General features: G+C 41.2%; 1 protein-coding gene across 5 annotated transcripts in view; it reads right to left on the bottom strand.

Annotated features, from left to right (window-relative positions):
* The window catches only part of LOC143038601 (uncharacterized), an 80999-nt gene that overhangs the window by 34175 nt on the left and 31693 nt on the right, over positions 1 to 15131 (bottom strand). Inside the window, exon 6 of one of the 5 annotated variants that reach the window (XM_076208034.1) lies at positions 2592 to 12831. The exons of 3 other annotated variants lie outside the window; for them this stretch is intronic. In XM_076208034.1, the coding sequence (XP_076064149.1) occupies positions 10204 to 12831 (2628 nt within the window). In that variant the 3' untranslated portion in view covers positions 2592 to 10203. One more of the 5 variants, XM_076208038.1, reaches the window with a different exon arrangement.

Raw genomic sequence — 15131 nt, 5'->3', positions numbered from 1 at the left:
GAAAAAGATTAGTGGCAGAAAGAGTTGGAACCAAACTACCCACCTCCCCTGACCGACATAGATTCAAAGAGGGCCATTTCATCAGCACACTGCCTACAAACTTCTAACAAGTGCTGGAAGGTTTCAACAAGAAAGCTCCACTAGAAAGAAAAGTCACGGTAGCTACTGACATAAACAAAACATTTGACAAAGTCCTCAGACACATTGAAATAAAAAGATCATCAAGACAAATATTCGCAATGGTAAGAAATGGCTGACTTCTTGGCAGGGAGGCGGTGCAAGGCAGCCCACATTAGGGAGAAAGAAAAAAAAAATACAATGGTGGCCTCCAAGGCACAATACTTGCACCAAAGCTATTCCAAACTCTTCCTAAGCAATCTTCCAACCCCTGATCCAGAAGTTCCTCATAACCATAGAACACTCAAATATGTAATGACCTGACAATTATGACCCAGCATAAAAGAGGGAGGAAGGGGTGGTAAATAGGAGTGGAGTATGTGAGGATAAAATGGGTGGGAGTGGATTTATGCCTTTGACTTTCACTACCTCTCTTGTAAAGGGGGAAAAAGCCCTTGGTATATAGGTATGTGTAAAAACTTTAAAATAGCAGCTTAGAATACAATCCTACTTGGGCAAACTAGAGCAGTCTCCAAAATAATAAAATGGAAGCATCACTCCCAGAAATCATTGTAACATTACACACCCCAGACAACCATGAATAAAAAAAACACAACAGTAAAACAACCCTAAAATTTGGTTCTCATTTTTGATACTCACGACTTTCAGCCAACACAAAAGATCTGACAATGAGACTCAACAAGAAAATAAACCTACTAAAATCAATTGCAAGCACTGGCTTTGAACTACTTAAAGAAACTCTAGTCTCAACCAGTTCATACACTCAACTATGCTTCCACAGCATGGTTCCCAACAATTAGCAAAACATAAATACTTTACAAACTTTATGAAACAAAGCATTGATGGTCATAACAGGTTGCACCAAACCATCCCAATACAACACCACACACGAGAAATCCCACAGTAGACCTTATGAATATGATAATTACAGTTTTAAGCAAGAGTATTCAATTCTAAACTTCCATCTCATTATATCACATATCACTACCACCTGAAAAAGCAGCAGCAGTATAGTATTCTAACATATATACCTATCTGAGGTGTGAAGACAGAATGAGTGGTAGGGTGGTGAGTTTAAACGCCAGGAATACGTTGAAGTTTTATTTCTGACGTTTCATCCAACTAGGACTTCTTCTTCTGAAGTCCTAGATGGACGAAACGTCCGCAATAAAACTTCAACGGATTCTTGCCGTTTAAACTCGCCACCCTACCACTCATACCTATCTATACACCAATGACTTTTTCTCCCTTACAGGGGAGGTAGCCAAGCCAAACAGCAAGTACCCACTCCCACCCATTCTACTCCCATCCACCACCCTTTCCTCACTCGCATCTTAGCTACTCATGAATAGGTCATCCCTGTATCACACCCACTGCCCTGGGTCAAAAGCAATGCAGTAGGACACAGCACATCCACAGCAAGGCCACTTCATTTAATCAGTGATCCCCCTCTCCATCCCCTCATGCAGAAAAAAAAGGGGAAAAAAAAAAAAAAAAAAAAAAAAATCAGGCTGCATCAATAGATCATTCATATATAACCACTCCTTACACCCCATCCCACACCCACTCCCTTCCTTGCATCATATCATCTATACACAGCCATTCTTCACTCACACCTACATTCTACCTTCTCCCTTCCTTGCTCAACTGACATTTCCCTCTTACTCAATACATCTTTCACCCCATCCATCCATCTCATCCAATCCCACGCAAAAATACATCAGCACCCAGATCACCAAACAAGCTCTTCACAAAGAACCACCTAACTAATGCTCCACCAACAACCCCACAAAAAAATCCCTTTAAAAGAGAAGAACCACACATGCACATTTGTGTTTAGGACACCACCCACCAGTAAAACTGCATCAACACAGAATAGGCCTGGCCATGAAATTAAGCTGCAATAGATGTTACCAGAGATCACCTTATCCTACAATGTTCCCACACTAACAATCTTTACACAACAACAAAACGTTTCTTCCTTTACTCTCATGTTTAAACAAATTGTTAATCCTCAGAGCACATCTTCATCATCGGGGTAATTTTGGGGATCCCTCATGCATAATCTATACACATTTCATCAAATCTGATCATAGTTTCGGGTGTGCTTTGAGAATAGACAAGTTTTGCAATGAATCTTTGTGAACTGCAATATTTATAGAGAGAGGCGTCGTCTGTGAACCGTGGTTCCTATCTGAATCCAACATGCTAAAAGTACATGAAGAAACAGATGCTATTTTCCAATGAACAAAACCTATGTTGACCCTTGATATACATATCAAAATCATGCCACCCATAGCAACCAACCTCAAGGAATATATGAACCTATAAAGCCCAAATTACACATAGTCCACCAGCTTTAAATTCCCAATATAAACATTTCCAATCTATAAACTCAGGTCACCCAAAAAATTACAGCAATACAACATTAACATGTTAAAGATACAAGGGTAACCAAAATAAAAATTTATTCTTCTGTATATATACAAGGACGGCAGTGACACTGCTAGTTACAATACTGTCATGACTTGTTTTCTAAAGTAACTTTTTCAAATAAAACCATTCATGAAATATGCACTCAAACAACCAGTTACTTGTTACACTCATAATAATCCATAATAACTTTTCATATTACCTTTCTATTGGATTTAGTTCGATACTGAAATATCAATCCTTGTTTTCCTTTTTCAAGACTATCAATTTCCTTACAATTAAATGACAAATAAAATTTCCAAGAGCATTTTTAAGGAAGGAAATAAATTAGTATGTATGCACAAATGTGTGCACACATATGTATGCATACAGGCATTTACACACACAGAATTACACAGTGGAAGATAGAGGAGAAAGAGTCAACAAGATAACTGTCTTTGGACCTACAAGACATGTGGACATGACAAACAAAGAGTATCACTTTGGTACGAAGAGATAGCAAGAGGCCATGATAAGAAATTCAAGCAGATGGAATGTCTGAAGGACATTAAAAAAATATTTTCCATTATTTTGCATTATTCTGTGGAATAGGTTAGAACAGTCCAAGTGGACAACACAAATTAATCTAGAGCAAAGTTTGACAACTGCAGACAGAGACAGGACCCCATGAGTATAGCTCCTATCCTGTATATTACAATCAAATACATACACAAAGCTGCCACCAAAATTAAATAAAAGATGTCCTTCCTTGCAGGGTATCAACATGAAAACTAATAAAACCACATTTTTGGTAAACAAAAGGACTAACCTGATTACCATTCTTAATAAAGTCTACTCCAATATTCATGCATTTACTTACACAGAATAAATAAATAAAAGCTTAAAAGTATTATTTTCAGAATGAAAAAAAAAATTCATACCCAACAAACTTGGTTGGCAAATAGATTATAGGACTGCTCTTCACCGCACATTAAGTAAAAATCATCAATATAAAATTAATGTTCCTATCTAACATGACAAAAATAAATAATAATGTACCATTTTCGTTAATCACATCTTAATATCTTGCTAAAAATTAGGTAAAGAGACCAATGACAGATATCTGTATGTGATGATCCTTCTAAAGTTGTCCAACCTCAAAACCCATCAATATCCTCATCTCCACTTGGTGGTGCAGCCCTGAGGTGCAGACAGTCTCTGGACCAGACCCCAAGAACTCTCTCAAATAACTTTAACCGAGTTTCCTCTATCTTTTCAGAGATGACAACCAGTGACTACTCCCCTCTAGTAAAACAGAAAGAGTAGTTCACTCATGCAACACAAAAAACAGTCTCTAGTCTGTGTGCATCAAGGAGTCCATTCAGGGTGAGGCATACATCATGATTTACTACTAGCCATTCTGCCAAATCAACCTTAGTACATGGCTGTTTCTCTCTTATTTCCCATCTATGTACATACATACATATACCAAATGCTCTTTTCCCCCATACAAGGGAGGTAGCCAAAAAACAAGGGCATAAAATCCGTTCCTACCCATTCCACCCCCCTCCACTCCCCCCTCTCATCTCAGCACCTCCTGGATGATGGGTCATCCCTGTATCTTGTCCACTGCCCTGGGTCAAAACCAGTGTCGCAAGACACAGCACATCCACAGGAAGGCTCCTTCATCAAAATCGGCAACCCCCCCTCTCTGTCCTCTCATGCAGAAAAGGAGAAGATGGGGAGAAATACCTTCAGGCTGCATCAAATTTTTCTCACACATACTCCCTCTCCCGCCACCCCCACCCATTCCACCTCATGGATCACATCATCCACACACAACCACTCTCCACTCACCCGTCTTCTGTCCTCTTTTCCTTCCTCAACAGACATTCCCCTCTTCCCCAAAGCCCCTTTTACCCCATCCATCCATCTCATTCTAGGTCACCCCCTCATGTTCACTCCTTCCACATCTCTTTTACTTGTCTTCCATCTATGTGCTATTTCATTCTTTTTCTGTATTTAGTAAAGTAAGCTGTATAGTACAATGAGTATCACTTCTTTGGATTATAATAACGATTTTAATCAATTCTATGACACATGGCCGTTTTGTTTAATCCGTCCCCTCATGCAGAAAAGAAGAAGCCTGTGAGAAATCACTTTGGGTTGCATCAAAATATCATTCACACATACTCCCTCATCCCCCATCCCCCACCCACTCCCTTCCATGCATCACAGCATCATCCATACACAACCATTCTCCATTCCTATCTTCTGTCTTCTCCCTCCCTTCCTTCCTCAACACACTCCCCTTTTTCCCAATGCCCCTTTTACCTCATCCATCCATTTCATCCTTGGTCGCCCCCTCATGTTCACTCCCTCCACCTCTGCCTTCCACACCTCTTTTACTAATCTTTCTTCACTCATTCTTTCCATGTGTCCAAACCATCCCAATACTTTTATCAACCCTATCTCCCAACTCCCTTTACATCCCCACTCTCCTCACCTCATTTCTCACTCTATCCAGCCTAGCAATCCCCATCATAATCTCAGGCATTTCATCTCCAACACATTTAAACTCTTTCTCTCTTATGTTCCATGTTTCTGCACCATACAGTGCTGTCAGCACAATCACTCCTTCAAACAATCTCCTCTTAGCATCCATTCCCAAATGTCATCTCATTACACTATTTAATCCCTCAGGGCATTTATTCGCTTCTCTCAACCTACATTCTACCTCCACCCCCACCCCTCCCTTTCCTGCCTCATTCACATCCAAGTATCTAAAACTATCCACTTCCTCCACAAATAAATAATATATAAACACACATATACCATGGGCTCCCTCTCCCTTACAAGGGAGTTAGCCAAAGTCAAAGGCTACCCCACCTGTAAGGGGGAGGGAGCCCTTGATATATATCATGTACTTATTTCATTTATTGCCTTTACTTCTTTAGGAATGTCCCCTGTGGAGCTACAGGGAGAAGGATGCCTGGTCCCATTCCCCATCCTGTTTTTCTCGCTTCTTACGATCTAAGTGGAAATAATTGGTGGCAGTATTCTTTTCCCCCCACCACAGGGTAGGCAAAACAAGGAAATTAAATTCAGAGAAATGGTACAGGACAGCAACAAGGGGTTGGGGGACAGCATAACAGAGGGACAGTAGCAGTATAATCAAATTTTCATAATTTCTCTGTAAGCAGTCCTTGTCTATCACAGACAAAATGATGTGTGGTTCTGGTCCGTAGGGGTGCCCCATATAGACCCTAAAGTATCAACTGCATGCATACTTTGCCATAACAACATGCAGCCAATACCCCAGACAGGGATGTGCTGTGTCTTGCAACACTGACTCTGACCCAGGGCAGTGGCCAAGATGCAGGGATGACCCATCATCCAGGAGGTGCCAAGATAGGAGGGAGGGTGGAGGGTGGAGGGGAGTGGAGTGTATTTGGGGATGGAATGGGAGGGAATGGTTTTTATGCCTTTTTCTTTTTGGCTACCTCCCTTGTAAGGGGGAAAAAGCCTTTGGTATATGTATTTAATATATATATATATATACATACATACATACATACATATTCTATATAAAGGAATCTGTACAGTACAATGAGTATAACATTTTTAAGTTCAACAATTCCCCACCACATCCTACCTGTCTCACCTGTGACACCTAAGCATGGCAACATTGGGGGAAAATAGCTGCCAATATCACAGAATTTATTAAAATCGTGGTTATATTCCTAAGAAGTTGATACTCATTGTACTATACAGCTTTTACTATATACCAAAAAAAGAAAAAAGAAATTAACTAAATACATACATATACCAAGGGCTTTTTCCCCCTTACTAGGGTGGTAGCCAAAGTCAAAGGCATAAATCCACTCCCACCCATATCATCCCCATATACTCCACTCCCATTCACCACCCCTCCCTCTGTCCCTCTTTTCTTGGCTCCTCCTGGATGATGGGTCATCCCTGCATCTCACCCACTGTCCTGGGTCAGAAGCAATGCAGCAAGACACAGTACCTCCACAGAGAGGCCACTTCATTTAATAAAAAATTAACAAGTAAATAAATAATAAACAAAATAAAATAATCAAATAGGACACTGATGGTAAATATGAGAGCCATGTACTAAGGTTGATTTGGCAGAATGGATAGTAATAAATCACAGCATATGCCTATGCGAACTGGGAAAAATTCCTAAATTATGAAACAGGGATGGAAGAGAAATGAGGGAGTAAATAAATATGTACAACAAAAAAAGGAAAGAACATACATAAAAAGCTGGTACAACAAAAGGTGTAGTGGGGCTAAGGATAAAAGACAAAGCTTGGAAGAAATGGAAAAGAGACAAGAAAACAAGCACATGGCAAATGTACATCAAACTAATAAATGATTATGTAAAAATACAAAGAGATGAAAAGAGAAAATATAGAAAGAAAAAAAATAATAGAAAAATGCAAGGAAGAACCCAAACTATTTTACAGGTATATAAATGGCAAACTGAAGAACAAACAAGAAATAGAAAAGCTGCACCAAGGTAAACATGAATATACAGAGGAACTGGAAATGGCTGAAATTATGAACCATTTCAAATCAGTATTCACAATAGAAAACTCACCTAACTGTGAGAAAATAGAGAGATCCCCCTCAATGAAAGAAATAATTGTAACACAAAAGGAAATCAGCGACCAAATCAAAACCCTTGACTTCAGAAAATCACATGGTCCAGATGGAATTGCAAACTGGATTCTGAAAGAATGCATGGAAGAATTCAGACAAAATATACAATATAATTAAATTCTCACTTAAAGAAGGAAAAGTGCCACAGGACTGGAAGAAGACAAACATTGTACCAATTATTATAGGAGGAAACAAGGAAGACCCATCAAACTACAGACCGGTCTCCCTGACAAGCACAGTAGCAAATATTTGCGAAAAGGTCGTCAAAAATAGATGGGTTAAACATTTGGAAGAAAAAACTATACTGAATCCAAATCAATTTGGATTCAGACAAGGAAGATCATGTACAACAAATTTGATCTGCTTCTACTCAAGATTAATAGACATAATACAAGAAAGAGATGGTTGGGTGGACTGTGCCTTTCTGGACCTACAAAAGGCATTTGATAAGGTACCACACAATAAACTAATAAGGAAGACAGAATCAATAGGTGGCATCAGATGAAAATTATTGGAATGGATAAAAGACTTCCTGACTGGGAGGAAAATGAGAGTAGTAATTAGAGACAAATTCTCAAATTGGGAAGAAATGATAAGTGGTATCCCGCAGTGATCAGTACTGGCCCCGATCATGTTTGCCATATACATAAATGACATACACGATGGAGTAGAGTGTTATATGAATTTCTTTGCAGACAACGCAAAAATACTAAAGAAATTGAAAACAGAGGAGGATTGCAACTCATTACAACAAGACTTGGACAAGATCTGGAAATGGACTCAAAAGTGGGAAGTGAAATTCAATATCAAGAAATGTAGTATAATGGAATTTGGAAAAAGTAAAAACAGAATAGAGATTATAAAATTGGTGAAGAGGTAAAAAAAGTAAACTCTGAAAAAGACCTTGAAGTGATGATCAGCAAAGACTTGACACCAGATAAGCATATTAATAAAATAGTCGGAGAAACTTATATTTTATTGAGGTCAATAAAAGTGGCATTTGCCTATTTGGACGAGGAAATTATAAAAAAAAAAAAAAAAATTTAACTACACTAATAAGACCAAAACTTGAGTATGCAGCAACACTATGGACACCCAGTACCAAAAAGAATATAAAGAAGTTAGAAAGAATACAAAGAGCAACAACAAAACTGGCACCAACTCTTTCCAAAATGATGTATGAACAAAGACTGTCCAAATTAGAATTACCAACTCTTGAAACAAATAAGGGAAAGAGGAGACTTACTATCTACAGAATTATGAAGGGAATGGAAATCTTAGATAATGATTTATTGAAATGGGACAATAGAAAAACAAGAGGACACGAAAAGAAACTAAAAAGATAATTACAGAAGAGATCTGAAGGAAAAAAAAAAAAAAAAAAAGCTTCCCACACAGTGTGATAGATACTTGGAACAAATTAGACAAAGAAACAGTGTGTGCAAACACTATTCAGGATTTTAAGAAAAAACTTGATGCTGAGAGATACAAAGACGGGTCACCACGAGCATAGCTCCCTTCCCGTATAATACAACTAGGTAAATACCTGAATGGACTCCTTACAGCACGAAAATTATAGCAATGCTTCGATCACAAATCTACACAAGGACCCAAGGTCTACTGCCATAGTGTGGCTATGGGTTTTAAGTCGGTAAAACTCAAGGGAATTATCATCATTATACATACATATACCAAGGGCTTTTCCCCCTTTACAAGAGAGGTACCCAAAGGCATTAATCCACTCCCACCTATTTCATCCCCACACACTCCACTCCCATTCATCACCCCTCCCTTCCTCTTTCTTGGGTCCTCCTGGATGATGGGTGATCCTTGCATCTCGCCCACTGCCTGGGTCAGAAGCAATGCAGCAAGACACGGCACATCCACAGCATTCATTTAATCAGCAACCCTCCTCTCTGTCCACTCTTGCAAAATACAAGAAGACGGGGAGAAACCCTTCAGGCTGCATTAAAATACCATTCACACATACTCCCTCACCCCCTCCCCATCCCCCACCCAGATGAGGAGGTGAGGAGGAGAGTGGGGGTGAAAAGGGAGTAGGGAGATAGGGTTGATGAAAGAGTATTGGGATGGTTAGGATACATGGAAAGAATGAGTAAAGAAAAATTAGTAAAAGAGGTATGGAAGGCAGAGGTGGAAGGAGTAAACATGGCAGGGGTGAACAAGGATGAGATGAATGGATGGGGTAAAAGGGGCATTGGGAAAGAGGGGAAAGTCTGTTGAGGAAGGAAGGGAGAAGACAGAAGATTAGGGGTGAGTGGAGAATGGTTTTGTATGGATGATGTGATGTATGAGAGTGGGTGGGGGATGGGGGAGTACGTGTGAATGATATTTTTGATGCTGCCTGAAGGTATTTTTCCCAGACTTCTCTTTTTCTGCATGAGGGGGCCGAGGGGGGGGTCACCAATTAAATGAAGTGGCCTTGTTGTGTCTTGCTACATTGCCTCTGACCCAGGGCAGTGAGCAAGATGCAGGGATGACCCATCATCCAGGAGGAGCCAAGATAAGAGGGAGGGGGATGAATGGGAGTGGAATATGTGGGAATGGTATGGGTGGGAATGGATTTTATGCTTTTTCTTTTTGGCTACCTCCCTTGTAAGGGGGGAAAAAGCTATTGTTATATGTATGTAAAGCTATTCAAATTATAAAGATTAAAGTATCAATTCAGTAATACAACTTTTCATTCATGCAAAAATTTCTATTACTTCCAGCCTTCTATAATTTACTAAAAATCAATTTCTACTTCCTTTTCACTTTATCCTTTATCTTTGGAGAGGGAAATATATTATATACAATAAAAATAAACAAACGTAAATAACACATTCTTCCTCTATCATCTTTTCTACAATGAAATCCTGACATCCATTCATTTCTATTTTCTATATAAAGCCTGGAGTTCAATGCTTTCCTCACTTAGATTAGTACATCACTGGATTACCTCTGCTACTCCCCACCTCCATCCACATATCTCACAAACCACCCTTCATCATTCCCACCCTCTTCCTTTTCGTTATTTTCTGTGTTTCCTGTCCCTTTTCCATCCACTTCCTCACTTCTTTCATTCACATGAACCTCATCATCCTCTATTCCCACATCAACCTCCAGGAATCCCTTGTTCATCTGGTCTGCGGTTGTGGGAACCATGGTGGAAGAGGAAGGATGAAGCATCATGTTAGAATCAAGAGGGAAGGAGTTCTTTGCTCCACCTGATCTCGCCACCTGGTTCATGTGTTCCAGGTGAGAAGTGTTGGCCGTGGTGAGGCTGGTGGTGGAGGAAGGGAAGGCCGAGACAGAAGTCGGGAAAGGCACCGAGGGTGAAGTAAATACAGCAGACACAAATGCTGGAGAAGTGGAGGCAAAGGATGCACTCACCGGGCTTGAAGAAAGAGAAGTAGTGATAAAGACAGTGGATGGTGGGGGATTTACATGAGAAATGGCATCATCAGAGATCACATCAGGTATGATATTGCCTCCTATGACATCACTAGGTATGACATCATCAGCAATTGGATTCCCTGAAACTGCACTGTTGGCAATAACATCCCCCGACATGGCATCATCAGTCACAACAGCACTTGGAATCACATCTGCTGTTATAGTTTCTCCAGACATGCCTGTTGTATCATCCTCTTCCACAGTGTGCACAGCCATGTGGTTGTTGGTGTCAGCAAGGTCATCATAGGGTACAATGTGAATAATCTTAGCTACTCGATCTGATGCTAGTACAATGTTCTCATCCAAGTCCATTGGAAGCCCTGACGTGGAGGTGGCGTGAAGGTCGTTAGTTGCTGAAGCAAGATCCGTGGTGTTCTGGTCTCCACCATACCGTGGTGTGACTAACATTCCCTCAGAGTCTACAATGTAGAACTCTGCCATCTCACTTCCTGGTTCATTAAGCTCCTCTGCATGACCCTGCTGGCTCTCCATCTTGGGTTCTTCTTTGATAAGGGACCCAAGTATTCCCTGCTTCCTTGCATAATCTTTAACAGAAGTTATCTGATGTACACGGCGTAAGTGCGAGCTCCAGCCAACATAATTCTTAAACTTGGCAGGACAATGCTGGCATGTGAAAATGCTGTTAGAATGCTTCTGAAGATGGTATCTTAAGGAAGAGGAAGACATGTAAGTATCTTCACACACAGGGCATTTAAAAGGTCTAAAGCCAGTATGTGTATTCAAGTGATAATTAAGTTCACTTTTGGTGAAAAATGAACGACCGCATTGATGGCACACTTTGTCACGCCCTATACCAGTGCTGTCATGCACTCGACGCATGTGATCATTAAGAGTATACTTACTGCGAAAACCTTTCTCACACACTGCACACTTGTGCATTTTTAATGTGCTGTGACATCTCATGTGTGTGGCTAATGTGTACTTACTAGACAAAACTTTATTGCATATACCACATGCAATGTTGTCATTTATTCTACGGCTTGTATGAGTTTTCATGTGCCTTATCAGGTTTCCACGAACAACAAACTTCATGGAACATTCAGTGCACTCAAACTTGGCACCACGACATTCTTCTGATTCTGGATGGTACTTCCTCCTGTGACATATCAAGAGCACTTTCGTCCTAAATGCTTTGCCACACAACTCACATGCATTACTTGGTGGATCATTATGAACTTTCTCTCTGTGCTGTGAAAGATGAAGAACTGAAGAAAATCTTGCATTGCAATCTTGACACTCCTGGTCCCCAAACTGATGAGCAAGAAGGTGATCAACCAGTGACGATTCTTTGGAATACTTACTGTAACAAAGATGACACTGATAGTCAGTTGTCAAGTGATGTTTCTCATGTTCTAAAAACAAGGATACTTTTCTGAATTTCTTTTTGCACTTCACACACACTAAATGACCTCTTGGACCCCATTCCACTCCTCTTACGTCTACCTGCCCTCTATGCATCTTGACAACATGACTAAGGTACTTGGAGCGAAGGTTAAACGCCTTCCCGCACAGTGTGCAGACGAGACGTTCTTGGAATTGGTGTGGATGGTGAGCAGTTAACTGGTGATTGCAAAGTTCATCAGATGAGTTAAACCTAATGTGGCACTCAATACACTCGTACTTCCCTTCCATGTGGCTTGCATGATGCATAGCAGCAGCTTGGGATGAATGAAACTTAGCTGGGCACACTTCACAATACATCAGCTGGTCATAATGAAACTCCTGAAGATGTCTAGCCATGGCAAGTCTTGGAGCACGGAAAGGAGCACCTTCGGAGGATGGACAAAAGGGGCACAGGTACTGTGGGCGTTCATGGGCATCTAAATGACTGACAAGATTGCTTACTGGCACATCTTCTCCACAATACTGACATGACTGTACCTTTACTGCACCTATTCTTATTCTATTCTTGTTTCCGCCCAATACGCCACTTTCTGCCTCATCCCTAATCAAATTTCTTCTGCCATATTCTCCCTCTGTTTGCACTTCAACCATAGCTCTCCCAACTGGTCCTGCCCCTATTATAAAAGTTGCTGCTGTTGCTGGCAAAGCTGCTCTGGTCACTGTTGCCACAGGTCTCTGGTCTTCCCCTAGTTCTGGTACACCAAAGTCCCCCTGCAAGGGAGAGATGACTCAGTTCAAGTAAAGACTTAAGTCTCTGCTACTACTCCTCCTCCTCCCCCTCCCCCTCCAGGTGGTTCTCCTGATACCTGTATAATACCGAAGAGGTTATGGGGTTCTACATAAGTCACAGTTTCATTTTCTTCTTGCTCTATTTGACCTTGCTGTTGCTCCTGATGATGAGATGACTGGGTGCACACAGAATCCTTTAAAACAATCAGTTCCATGCCCTCAGGAATGACCACTTGTAGGGGTTCCTCTTGGTCCTCATCATCCTTGAGTGAGTAAAGAGTAATATGTTCATGGTTATCACCCATGAAACCCATATTCTGAGTTCTCTGCTGTCCCAGTAATATTCCCGGACTTTTTTCTTCATCATCATCTTGTTCTGTGCCGACGGCCATGAGTTCTTCCAGCTGCTCCTGTGCCTTTTTCCTGCCTAGCTTGATGCACATGTCCATGAACCGCCCTGGCTGCACCACTTTATGCACTCTTCTGAGATGATTTTTAGTGTCCACATCACGACGGAACATTTGACTGCACATGGGGCACTCCGAGTCTCTTGTGGTTTTGTGTGTTCCACGATGATATCGCATCCTGGAGAGTGTATAGAAAGCTTCGCCACAGACATCACACTTATAATTCCTTTCATTTGTATGTGTTTTCATGTGAAGTGTGAGTTCCCATTCCTGAAGGTATGCCTTGGGGCAACGAGAGCATTTGAATGCATAATCACTTCGATCACTGTGGACTCTTTTGATGTGCATTTGTAACAGGTGCTTGGCAAAGAATTCACGATTACAATGTGGGCAGAAAAAAGAGAACTCTTTTGTATGAATCATATTGACATGCAATTCCAAAGCCGCTTTGGAACTCAGCTTCTTCTTGCAGTACGTGCACATGTGATCCCTTGAGTGTGTGAACATGTGCTTCTTCAGGGAATGCAACGAAGGGTACTTGTCCCCACACACCTCACATACCTTGTCACAGGGAACATCCAGCATGTCCCGATGTTCCATTTCTGTATGGAGTTTCAATGAAGTAGGTGTAGTGAAGAACTTGCTGCAGTAGGCACACATCAGACCCTTCTTTTGTCCATGCACATAGTACAAGTGGTCTGTAAGGTATGTTCCATTTCCAAACTTCACAAGACACTTGGGGCATTCCACATTACCATCTACGTGTGATTTCATATGATTCTTGAGGTAGGTTTCCTTAATGAATCTACGTCGACACACCTTACACTCAAAGGGATACAAATAGATGTGTTCGTTGTACTTATGGCTTTGGTATGCAATAATAGATGGACAAACTTTCCCACACTCCTTACACAAAATGTCAACATTGGCATTTCCTCTATTTCTGCTGATACTATGTAGGGCATCATCCTTCTTCCTCCCCACTTTATGTTTGAACTGATAATGATGTTCTAACTGCTCTTTATCAATGAAAGTCGCATTGCACCTTTGACACGTATTGTCTTTACCTGGATGATGATCCTGTATGTGCTTAATCAACAGAGCAGCAGAAGGAAAACCAATGGAACACTTCTGACACACATGACCAAGAGGTGCGTGATCAATCCGATGCGAATCAAAGTCATGCTTTTTCTCAAAAACCAGTGGACAATAAGGACACTGAAGACCACGTGGTTCTATGTGACTTTCAGTGCAATGAACCTTGTACAGAGCCACGTTGTTAAAGAGCGAACCACACTCTGAGCATGACAGGGGCTCGTCTAACCACACAGGCGCCTTTGCTGATCCTCCATCTCGACTCCTCCTTTTGGGCAGCATGACCTCATAGTCCATCAAGTGTTTCAACCCCTGTACCTTCCTCCTCCCACTAACACCCTGATGCACTTTAGCATCATCACTTCCCTCCTCATATTCCTCATCAAAGTTTTCCTCATCCCAGGCCTTGTCTTCCTCCAACTCATCCTCATGCTCCATCTTGATTTCCAGAACTTGGGGCAGTGCCATCTCCTGCAAGAAGAAGCAACCCGCCTTTAGTACAGGATTCAAATATGGAGCATTTGGCATGGAGTACACCAGCTACCAAACATGGGCATTAACCCTACAAGGGGTCCCTGGAAGCTCTCCAAGGTTGAAAGTCCATTTGACAAGGGGCATGGATTCGGGTGGAGAGCAAATGAAGGGGAATGTTGTTACCACACACAAAAATAAAAATAATTGTTCCCTCGCGTTTCACAGACTGGGAAATTGCAGCCACAATAGCTGGCGACACCAGCCCCTGGGCCTTCCTAAAAAACTCTCTGGGAAGAAACTTTGGAC

This window comes from Oratosquilla oratoria, chromosome 24 (genome assembly GCF_046742065.1).
Source record: "Oratosquilla oratoria isolate Oo_2021 chromosome 24, ASM4674206v1, whole genome shotgun sequence".
NCBI lineage: Eukaryota > Metazoa > Arthropoda > Malacostraca > Stomatopoda > Squillidae > Oratosquilla > Oratosquilla oratoria.
Note: the sequence above shows the minus strand (reverse complement) of the source record. Positions and strands in the feature narration are given on the sequence as shown.